Genomic DNA, 12188 nt, shown 5'->3' with positions numbered 1-12188 from the left:
TAATGAAACATGTTGGCAAAATGAAGAGTCAACATTATGATGCTCGGATTAGTTGTATAAATTTGATGAAGCAACAAGAACATATCACAACGGCATTAGATAGACATTCCGAGCAAACTCAAGTGTCATACCGCACCAATTTAAACGCTACCATAGAGGTTGCTCGGTATCCATTGGAACAAGGATTGGCGTTTCGCGGAAATGATGAATCTGAAACTTCACAAAATCCAGGTAATTTCATTAAACTACTAAAGATTCTTGCTCGAAATTGACCAGAAATTGATGCAGTTACATTTGATAATGTTGCTGGAAATTTAAAATTGGTTGCTCCTAATATTCAAAAAGATATTGCTTGTTCATGTGCATATGAAACTATCAGTGGATTATTAGTTATCTCGTTGATGCTCCCTTCTCAATTTTGATTGATGAAGCACAAGATATTTCTATAAAGGAGCAAATGGCTATTGTGATTAATGTTATTAGGGGATCGTGCAAGCGACAAAGTATGCTTAACATTATATAAAAAACAAAAAAATAGAAGCAAATGAACTCGGGGACCTTATAACTGGACAAGGTTTAAATCAAGAACCAAATCTTAGGCGATCTGGAGCTACTCGTTGGGGTCACACTATAACAGTTTGACATCTTTGTTAGAACCTTTCATGTTCGGTTCTGTGATAGATGTCCTTGAAGTTATTGCTACACATTCTGTTAAAGCGGATCAAAAAAAGGAAGCAATAGATTTGTCATCCAAGATGCAAACTTTTAAATTCGTATTTTGTTTACATTTGATGAAGCTTTTGTTGGGAATAACAAATGAATTATCACAAGTACTACAAAGAAAAGACCAAGATATTATGACTGCCATGAATTTTGTTGAGTCATCAAAATCTAGAATCCAATATGTACGAGACCATGAGTGGTCATCATTGGTCTGGAATGTTTGTACTTTTTGTGAAAAACATAATATTGAAGTTGTTGATCTTAATGATTCGTACATACTTCAAGGGAGAAGCAGAAGGAATGCAAACAAATTACAAACCTGTATAACTATCAAGTGGAGATTTTCAATACCGTTATTGATATGCAACTTCAAGAATTAAATGATCGTTTCACTGAGAAGAACACCGAGTTGCTCCGTTGTATGGCATGTTTGAGTCCATCTAGAGATTTTGCCCTTTTCGACAAAAGTAAATTGATGCGTCTTGCTGAATTTTATCCGTCAGATTTCAATAGTCTTGACACTATGCTACTAAGTTCTTAGCTTGATAATTACATTTACGATATGAGGCAAAATGATGATTTCTCAAATTTAGATGGAATTGGAGATCTTGCTAGAACATTGGTGGAAACTAAGAGGGATAAAGCATATCATTTAGTTTATTTGCTTATAACTTTAGCACTAACTTTGCCGGTTGCAACTGCCTCTGTTGAAAGAGTTTTTTCAACTATGATGCTAGTTAAAACACGCTTAAGAAACATGATGAGTGATCCGTGGCTAAATGATAGTTTAGTTCTTTATTGAAAAGGAAGTTTTTAGTGAAATTGACAATGAGACGATTATGCGAACATTTCAAAATATGAACTCTCGTAGAGGTCAATTGCGTTTGTAATTGTTGATGTATCAATATAATTAATGAATATAAGTTTTTATTAATTATTGTGTTTGTAAAAAAAAATATGTAGGTATATAGATCCGCACCCCCTAAGTGAAAATCTTGGATCCGTCCCTGAGCAACAACATAAACTTTTTTGTCTAAGTGAACATCAGGTATGACCTTCTTTGCATTTATGAGATAAAGACATTCATCAACAGAATAAGTTTTGGCTTCTACACCTTCTTTAAGTTCTTGTTTAAAGAACTTTCTATCAGCTTTGGACCCTTTAATATGAGAGCGCATTATTCTAAGTAATTCATTATACTCCTTACTTGCTATTTTTCTTTTTTTCCTGAACCTTCAGACATTTCAAGAGTAGGATTTGATCAAATAGTAAAATCTTCCACATAAACATCATTATTTTTGAAAAATATTCATCTTTGTCAAGATCCACAAAAGTTTCACTTTCATTAGAAGTGAATTTATCATAGTCATGCTTCAATGAATCTTACGTTATATTAAACTTAATAAACTAGTCTTTATCTTAACTATATTATTTGCCTGAATTAAAATTTTATATCTCGTCGGCCCAATCGAATATTCCATGATCAGAGTTGTAACCATGACCAGTCTTATATGTGAGTTGTCTCCAGACCATATACCCGCTCTTAAGAGAACTCCACTTATTCTTTACGGTCTTCTGGTCACAATTCTGATTGTATTTGTTGTTAAATTCCTTAATAATGTTAGACCAATTTTGTAGAGAACTTCTAGCGTAATCAAACGCAACCGACTCCAAACATAAATCTGATGATGCATAAAATGTCCAGACGTTGACTAACGTCTGAAGAGTCAAGATCAGACCTGAAGTCTACTGGGTCAGGTCGGCTTAAGGCAGCAGGACAACTGAGCCCGTGACGGTCCACCAAATATTCCCCTAACTGGGAGGTCGGCCAGAAGAAACCAGCCTGGGGTCTTTAGAGGAGCAAGGGGGTCCAAACAGGTCCGCCCAATGTCTTACGCCCAGAACTAGGAAGGCAGCAGCGCTAAGCGATCTACCGACTTAATCCCGAATCTTCCAGAAAGATCTTAGTCGGCTACACATATCGAAGTGTTTAAGCCAGCTTGAACTCCACGTAACTAAAGGAGGAAACTTCTCTTCTAGAATCTATCACCTCGGCAAGATATCTACGAAGGATCTTTGAACTTAGGAACTTCCACTAATCAAAGATCCGGGATAGACTCTTGATGGGCCTAGAAAGTTTCCTAAATAGGTCACCACCCGCAAGTATACGGGCGTCAAGTGATAATTCCGGTAAGTCCGGTTCGTTCCTCAGAGACTAAGTCAATCTATTCTAAATCCTATGACTAATAAGGTTTTCTTTAAATTGGTTTTTCTTTTTAAAATTGATTTTCTTGCAATTTAATTAACAAAGACAAATAAAAATTGTAAATGAATTGATGGGAAAGGTAGCCTAGGGTTTCGAATCCATTCTAATCATGCATAGACCTCGAATTAAATTTTATATCTTTTATGAATCAAAATACTAAGTTCTTATCAACTCTAACTATTATCTATCAACTAGCAAGTATCCACCATTAAAGAACCTAACCTAAACATGGTGGATCAAGCTTCAAGAAGCATAGGTAATGAAAGACAAGTCATGATTCAATGATCGACTAACAACTAAGAAGTATAAATCATTAAAGGTGTCACTCTAAATATGATAAATCAACTCAAGAATATTAATCGATGAATAAATCATGAACAAAGTTTGAAAGAAATCAATACATGAAGCATTTAATTTATCAAAATAATTGTCTAATAAACATAGTTAGAACTTTATCAAAACCCTAGACTAAAGGAAAATTAGCTACTCATGAGATAAGAGATAAACATTTAAAACTATATAAGTAGGAGAGTAAAGAAACTTAATTTTCCTTCTGATTTGCAACCAAACAGGCCCTAGAAGATGTATTTTCCTGCTGTTTTCCCAGAATTCTGCCAAACAGACCCTTAGGGAAAATAGTTTTCTCGTCTTCTTGCAAAATACTTCCCTGTGGGAAAACTATTTTCCTCAACTGGATTTTCTCTCTCTCTACTGTTTTCTCCTTCTTTCTCACTCTAACCTTTCTCTTTATCTCTCTAATACAATAATATAAATCTCTCTTTCTCTCTCTAACCGAAAAGTAAAAGAAAGGAGAAGAAGAAGATCAAAATAATGAAATTCTAGAATTGTTTCAATCTCTCTCTCTCTCTACAAATCAGTAGCCTTCTCTCTCTAGCTCTCTTTCAATCTGACCTTCTCTCTCTCACAAAGAGAATGATTAGAAGAAGAAAGAGAAACAAAAATAGAAAAGAATCAACTCTCTCTAGCTCTCGATTGTACAGTGTTTTAATGGCCGAGATGTTTCCTTCTCTCTCTCTTAACCTGTTTTCTCTGTTAATCCGTTTCTAGCTGTGACAAAATGGATTATTTTTATCCCAGCCGAGTGATAAGATGATGATCCCAGCTTCCCTCTTCCCTCCTTTTTCCTTCCATTTCTTTCCTTCTTCTCTCTTCTTTCTGTTTATAAAAACTTTCTATAACTCTTTCTCTCTTTCCATCTTTTCATTGCTGTCCAACGATCACTCTCTCTTTCTATACTTACTTCGATTTCTTTCTCTCTCGGTTCTTTATCTCTCTTCACTGTTTCTTAATGAAGAATGGAGAGGATAAGAGAGAAAGAGGACCCGTGGTTTGATGTGGACAAACGGTGGAGATTTCATGGGCTTGTTCAAACTGAATGGTCGTGTGAGCAAGACCAGTGGTCCCGAGACGAAACCGAAGTTGTACCGAAATTTTGTATGTTAACCTTATTTTGACCCGAACTTTGACTTGTTATAATTTTCGCACCTGGACTCCGATTTCACTTCTGTTTTCACCCACGAGTTCGTCTTGGGCTACACTTTTCACTAGAGCACTAATATGACTAGAATACTCTTGTCATTAAAATGACCAAAATTCCCCTCAAGTATGTCTTTATCATGATGTTTTCGCATTGAACTCCGTAAATGAGACCTGAGAAAGAAATCAAACAAATCATCAGAGTAACCGCTCGAACTAGACTAACTAACCCGAGTTAAGAGATTCAAATGAGACATTTTCATGTCTCATCAAACATCCCCAAACTTCGATTTTGCTAGTCCTCGAGCAAAACAGAAAAATATAACTAAACCCATTTCACCACTTTCGTAGGGAATCACGATTGCACTTAGCACGTGCAACAAGCCGTTAAACCTCTAGGTTGCCTTAGAGGACGAGTTTTGTCTCATGAGGGTTTGCAGTGAATCTACCCACAAAATTTAAAAATCTCAAAAATCCAGAAGAGTCTAAATATGACATGGACTAAAAATGTTTATCCGGAATATTTTCGAAAGTTAATAGAAATGAAATCCAAGTCAATCAAACCATACAAACGCTAAAAATTCCTTCACTAGTAATCAAAACTCGAAGTGCACGTGACCAGCCAATATGAGTATCATTTCGGTTCAGAACAGACAGGACCTCGATTACCTACTCAACACATTTCGCCTCGACTACTGCCTCACGGTCATACACTCAAAAATTAAAGTCACTCAAGAATGGTTCACTCTATGTGTTAGTATCAATATGAAGGAAAACTCAACACATGAAAAACACGGACTAAAATTTTGTGGACGACTGATCTCAAAGAAGGAAACAACCACTAATACGGGATGGGGAAGCTAACCAACTCTTCTCACCTGATGCACTTTCTAACAATGCTTCCTAGAGGTCGATAGACTAAGGATGAACTAGAACTCCTGACAACTCGACGTCTTCAAATCTTCAAGAACTACTTTGGGATAAACACAAACAAACACTTTTTTCTTTGATTTTTTTTCTTCTTGTTTCTTTTTTCTTTTCTTTTTTTTTCTCTTTTTTTTCATAGTACTTTTCTGGTAATCAAACTCAAATACACAAAGAACTTTCTTGACACTTTCCTTGGGTATAATTCTCTCTACTTTGCTTCATGCCTTATTCTCAGGGTTCTAAATAATGTTAGAATCCCTATCTTCCTCTAGTTGACACTGTTTTCAAGTTTCCAGACTACAAGAGAAAGGTTTACTTCCTGATGACATCCCTAGTGGTTGTAAAATTCGAGCCCAAGAGATCAACTGAGCTCTAATGAATGTTGCGAGGTTGAGTAGCTCTTTATTCTACTCAGAATTAGCTCAGAAGAGATCACTCAAAACAACAAGAAAGGCTCAGAATCTCACATAGGTTAAGTCTCCACTAATGATCGATTAAGTTCTCTCAGAAAAGTCACTCTTCACCTATCTAACACTCACATGGCTAGTGCACAAACAACTTCAAGACTCGAAATTCGTGGAAAAACCTTTAGCAAACGCATAGTACGACCAACTAGACTCTATAACTATTAACAAGCAAAAATAACTAGACTCGCGTTTTTAATCCAAAAATTTGAAAAATTTTGAACCCTCTTGAATTTTTGAAATAAAGACTAAAAATTCAATCCCCTATCCCCAAACTTAAACCGAACATTGTCCTCAATGTTGTGAAGACTATGCAAAACATAACAAGGTGAAGGGAGAGATATTACCTGATTCAGAAGTCCTAAGCGTGGGTTGCCTCCCAAAAAGCGCTAAGTTTAACGTCTTCAGCCAGACGATACAGATGATTCAACAATCCTTAAGTAACATCTCCATAAACCAATAGGCGAAACATCTGAGGATCTACCCAAGACACGAAGTGATTAATGAATGATAGTCTCACACTTATGTAAGTATGTTGCAGTACCCGTGAGACTATCGTGATCAGGTAAGAATCCCCAAACTTAGACGACAATAAAGTCATTAAGTTTGGCCATGAACTAGGGAGAATATAGTCCTGATAGAAAAGATCTATGTAAGGAGGAGAAACCAAGTGAGAGATTGCACAGACTTCTAAACATGCTGCTGATAGAGGATCTAGAGGACTATCAAAGACACCCAAAGTTAAACCAGAGGTTTCTAAAACTGGTACACTGAGTTCTTCCAAAGGAATTACTCGGTTACTAGATTCAAGCTCTACTAAAGTCGGTTTAGATAAAGCCTCTATAATTTCTTTGATTATGATGTCATTAGTGTCCTTAAAGAACTCTAGATTCTTAACTAAGTCAAGCGAGTCATCATTCTCATTTACTAGATTGAGCAGCCAAGATTCATCATCAACTTTTATGGTGGGTCCATAGCTCAGTGGTAGAGCATTTGACTCATACGATGGAAGTGGTGACTCTAAGGTTGGCAAAGTAATCGGCTCCGACACTAACAAGGAGGAAGACTCTGACATGTTATCTATCTCATTAATACTACTCTCCTCATCTAAGCATAAAAGTGCCAATAGAGTTTCTAAAGGATCTCTCGACTGAGTTGTTGGTAATGCATCTTGAACTAATAATTCTTCCAAGTTCAACCCACTGAACTCATCTATGTCATCAGGGTGAAGTCCCACATTAAAAATATTCATCTCCACCGTCATATTACCAAATGACAATCTCAAAAGACCACTTCTACAGTATATGACAGCATCTGATGTAGCTAAAAATGGTCGACCCAAAATGACAGGGATTTGACTCTGGGTATCATGAATTGGTTCAGTATCTATGATGATGAAATCTACAGGAAAGATAAACTCACCAACTTTTATCAAAACATCCTCTACTATGCCCCGTGGTCGTCTGACAGACCGATCTGCCAACTGAAGAACTACAGAAGTGGGTTTTATTTCTCCCAAACCTAATTGTAAGTACACAGAATAAGGAAGAAGGTTGACACTTGCACCTAGATCTAACAAAGCTCGTTCAATCTTATGGTTGCCTATAGTGCAAGGTAATGTAGGGCTTCCTGGATCTTTGTACTTAGGTGGGAGGTTTTGCTGGATAATAGAACTCACTTGTTGAGTCAAGAAGACCTTTTTGTGCACATTCATCTTACGCTTTCTAGTACATAGGTCCTTAAGGAACTTAGCGTCACTACAAAACAGACCGTCATTTGTTATGGCCAGGGTCCATAACAAATATGTAAAAAGTCGTAGCAAATGATCATTTGTTATGGACTATGTTCCGTCATTGAAGGTCCCGTAACAAATAGTTTTCGCTACGACGTATTTGCTATGGAATCGAATTCCATAACTACTGCATAGGTTTTTGTTACACCATAAACCATAACAAAAGGTAGAACTAAATTTAAAAAATATGACCGTTGAAACTTTTGCTTACGACAAGAACCGTAGCAAAATGCTTGTAGCTAATATTATTTGTTACAGAGTTCCGTTGCAAAATATCTGCATCGATTTTGACTTTGATTACGGTTCAGGCATAACTAAAAATCCGTATAAACTGTGTTTCAATTCCAAAATCGGCGTAGCAAAAAACCCGTATCAATTGTTCTTCTACTAAAGTTAAGACGAGTAAAAGCTCGTAACAGATATGTTCCCAAGATAACATCGCAGATAATAAAAAGTAACCTAGAATTTAATAAATAACTTAGTTGCACATTCAAACTGATAGATATAAAAATTCTGCAGTACAAGTTCATTCGTTAGTACTTCATTGAAATTCTCCAATTGTATCTTCAATTAAACAAGAAAAAAAACAATGTTCTTCCTTAGATTCAGCAAACAAGCTCCAAATGTTGTAGAGAAGTTGTTGAGTCACTCTTCGTATAAGCTCTGTTGTATTGCTCTAATATATACCACCTGATTATAAAAATAAAAATTTGAAATTAACGCCAAGATAAAAATAAGTTAAACACTTGAATAAAACTGCCAAAGGAAAGACAAGTTTAGATTTGATTAATTGGTACAATCCAAACCCATATAATAACGCATACAATAATTCGTATTATGGAGTTCGCTTCAATAAACTTAAATGTGACAATGTTAATATGCAATGCTAAATAACGAAGACAAAAGAAAGAACGATAAACTTGAATGAAAATTCAAGCAACTCACATGAAATTGAAAGTATATTAATAATACTCAACAAGACTAAGGCATCACAACAAGAAAGACATCACGAACAAATAAGTATTGATTATATCATCAACACCCAACAGAACAGTCCATGCATGTAGTGGTGAATCATTTAATAGATTCAAAAAAAGTTATATCGATGTTATTTCCATAGAAAGTTCATCAAAGTTCGTCTTTTGGATTTCGACATCGTTGTGTCTTTAATAAAAAACAAAGATATGGTACTTTGATCCTTTTTTTGTTATTCAGCCTAGTAAGTACGACACATATGAAAACATAGAAGCAAGTGTTGTTTTCCGTAATGTCATAATTTCAAGCAATTGAAGCCATGACCTATTATTTTTGTTGTTGTGCGGCTGAAACAACCCTATACTTTCAGGTCCTGACCTATTGTTGTTGTTATTGTGCAGCAGCAAAAATAACAACAGTAGGAACACAACGACAGTAACGGCACAACGACAATAGCAGCAGAACAACATCATTAAGATATGATTGCCATGCTTTCAATCCTTACATATAGATAAGAATATCTTAGGAAATATAATTGAAGTACTAGACAACTACTTATTCCCAAGGTAATCATTTTACTGCTCTAATAATGATTTCATACTATATTTCTAGAAGTATAAAATAGAGCATAAAAGTTGACCAGGCATGAAAATATCCAAAACTCACTTGCATACATAATCACTTCTTAACCATCAATTGTAACTTTATGAGATATAAGGCCCCTTCAGGTTCTCCTAAGATGGTATTCATGAGCTAAAGTTTCCTTGTAATGCATACAATCTCATTTTTAGATTTTGTTTCTTAAGTATCCAAGTATATTATGGTTGCTCTTGTTGGTGAACAAATTATCTTTCAACTACAACAATAAAACTAGTGAACACATATTACTAGTAGAATAAAAAGTTCATGTTAAGAAAATAATACCTTTAACGCGATAAAGTCATATTTTTCTGTAATTTTATCCACTTCTTTCTTCCGTGTTTGACGAAGCGGTACCCTATAAGCAACCCAAGCATTTACTATATCTTTGAAAGAAAAACATGTAAGCTACAACCATTTTTGAAGTATATATACCTGACGAGATAGTCGTGATAGCTCGTTCCTCATCTGAGCCATTTGTTCTTGAATATCATCACGATCTTTACGTAGTGCTTCAACCTGATCATTCAAATTTTTTATCATGTCCTCCTTTCTTGTAGAATTGGAAACATTCTGGCTGTATTTTCCAATTTTCACTCTAGGTCCCACGACACGCCATCGCCCTCTTTTCTCTGGTCCTACTACTCGTGAATAAACATCTCCAGCCAAATCAGTGGTGGAATCTTGAAATAGGACGACATCATCAACCCCTGTGCTTAAAAGCTCATCTATCTGACTCTGAAGTTACAAATTTGAAGTAAGATAAATATAAAACTAGAGATGAATGAACAAATGTAAGTTCATGAAAAACAATTACAAATGACTTAATAATCATACTATTCTTTCCCCTGCCCCTTGAGTAGGAACTGTTCCATCTGATCGTCGATGCGTCTTTTTGTAAAGAAGTGACCTGGTGACCTTAACATTCATTTCATTCTCTATCTATAACACGAAATATGAAAAATAAATGAATAGAAAAAATAATGTTAGATTAATTACAACTAACAATTTTCAAGTCAATTAATATTGCAGGTTTACCTCCTTCGCATAATTCATGTTCGATTTTGAACCACCAATATGTGGGTCTTTGCTTTTCGCCTTATTCCTCTTGTTCCTTTCACTTACATTCTACGTAATGAAAATTAAATAAGTTACTTATTATACTACAGTTCTAGAGTGTCATTAAACACATTCACTTGCTTTCTATGCACAAACCTTGAAATCATCCGTTTGCCAATAGTGAACCATATTCTGCCATTGAGATGGTATAACGTTTTTTGGGCAGTTAGCATACCACTCAGTTTCATTATTGTACGGATCAAAGTATTTTCGCTTCATTCTGGATTTGTTGTTCCTCCAAATGTTGTTAAAAATATCAATAGCACATAATGAAACAATTATATAAATATATAATAAAGAGGGGAGAAGAGATAGAGTGGGAGAAAGAGCAATAAAATCACCTCTAAATCAGCTTTCACTTGCTTTACTCTATTTGTTTTATCTTTCATTTCGCTCCATACACGCTCATCAAAAGGAAAATAATCACCGTCTTTTGCTAGTTTTCCAACATAAGCAGCTAACTTTGTCGAATTTGTACCATATGGAATTCCATCTTGCAAAGTTAATGCAAGTTTAGTTCCAGGAGGAATCTTTGATAAGAATTCTAACTTAGCAAGGCCTCTCGTTCGTTTGGAAGGTGGTTGTTGCTCTTCGGTCGACATCACTGCAAAAAAATGTTACAATTAGAATAAGCAGTAAAAACTCAGCAGTTATATTACCAAAAAAGAGAAAACATCGGATAAATTATTCATGTTAATATTATTGCACTAAGAAAAGCTCATTCATTCACTTAAAACCTAACCAACATCAAAGTATTCAATGTGAAATATCAAACAAGAATGAAATTTAATAGTCTGAATCCTCATCCTCATTCTCATCCTCGTCCTCGTCTTCGTCCTCGTCTTCGTCTTCGTCTTCGTCCTCCTCTTCGTCTTCGTCTTCGTCGTCATCTTCGTCTTCATTACACTTCTCAATGTCGTTCCCATAGTCATCTTCATCCTCGTCGTCATCATTTATAAAATTCACAGAAGTTGTTGCTCGGGTACAACTTGGATGTAAAGGTGCATCAACCATATTTCCTGTCATATCATCCCTTGTTAATGTTATATCACCATCTTAGATGAAGAAGATGTAGTTCCTATTGTCTCTCCATGATGAATCCATTATCTCCTCTAACTGAGACTTCTTCTTTGGCTCTACGAGACGTTGAGGATATGGAGCTCTAGGAATGTAAGGCTCAGTAACTACAGGTGGTTCTTCAGACTCAGGAGTCTTCTCAGGCTCATCATTAGGGACTCTGGTTGGCAAAGAAGAAGGTTCATGATCTATTTCACCATCTTTGGGAACTCCAACTCTATTATCAATTACCCTACCACTTCTAAGGGTGGTTACTGCATTTGCTTGCTCCATTGGTTGTTTACCTGGTGTACCTTTTGGGTTTTGCTCAGTTTGACTAGGAAACATACCCTTTTCTCTCTGGCTAAGGGCTTCTGAAAGTTGACCTACCTGGATTTTCAGACTATTCAAAGATTGGTTGTCTCTACTGGGCTATTAGCTAGTTTTATGAAGGCCTCCTCTAGAGAGTTCTTATTCTCCAGAGGATATTGTGCACTAGGCTGAGCATAGGGATTCCTGGAGGCATTAAACTCAGGAGGGTTTATTGAACTACTAGGTTGACTCTGGTTTTGACCCTTAGACCAAGAGAAATTGGGATGATTTCTCCAACCTGGATTGTACGTGTTGGAATAAGGATCATACTTCTGACGATTGTCTGGCCTAGAGGTTTGATAAAGAAAATTGGCATGTTCTTTTTCATCATAACCAAATAACAGGGTGCACTTGTTCC

The 12188-nt window shown here is 35.9% G+C and overlaps 1 protein-coding gene and 1 long non-coding RNA gene across 2 annotated transcripts; both read right to left on the bottom strand.

The window, feature by feature from the left end:
• Window positions 1-8314: 8314 nt before the first annotated feature.
• On the bottom strand, window positions 8315-11004 carry LOC147557555 (uncharacterized). The gene is made up of 3 exons (XM_086658886.1): window positions 10744-11004; window positions 9719-10021; window positions 8315-8359 (listed from the first exon to the last, which is right to left on the bottom strand). The coding sequence occupies exons 1-3, from the start codon at window positions 11002-11004 to the stop codon at window positions 8315-8317; spliced, it is 609 nt and encodes a 202-aa protein (XP_086515012.1).
• Window positions 10148-10556, bottom strand: LOC147557556 (uncharacterized). Its single transcript, XR_015233488.1, has 3 exons — window positions 10499-10556; window positions 10322-10411; window positions 10148-10225 (listed from the first exon to the last, which is right to left on the bottom strand). It is a non-coding gene; the product is annotated as an uncharacterized LOC147557556 (long non-coding RNA).
• Window positions 11005-12188: the final 1184 nt, after the last annotated feature.

The sequence above is a fragment of the Eschscholzia californica genome, unplaced genomic scaffold (genome assembly GCF_041429995.1).
Source record: "Eschscholzia californica isolate CP2 unplaced genomic scaffold, dmEscCali1.0.p SCAF_2, whole genome shotgun sequence".
NCBI classification, from domain to species: Eukaryota; Viridiplantae; Streptophyta; class Magnoliopsida; order Ranunculales; family Papaveraceae; genus Eschscholzia; species Eschscholzia californica.
The sequence above is the reverse complement of the archived record's forward strand: the minus strand, read 5'-3'. Positions and strand labels throughout refer to the sequence as shown.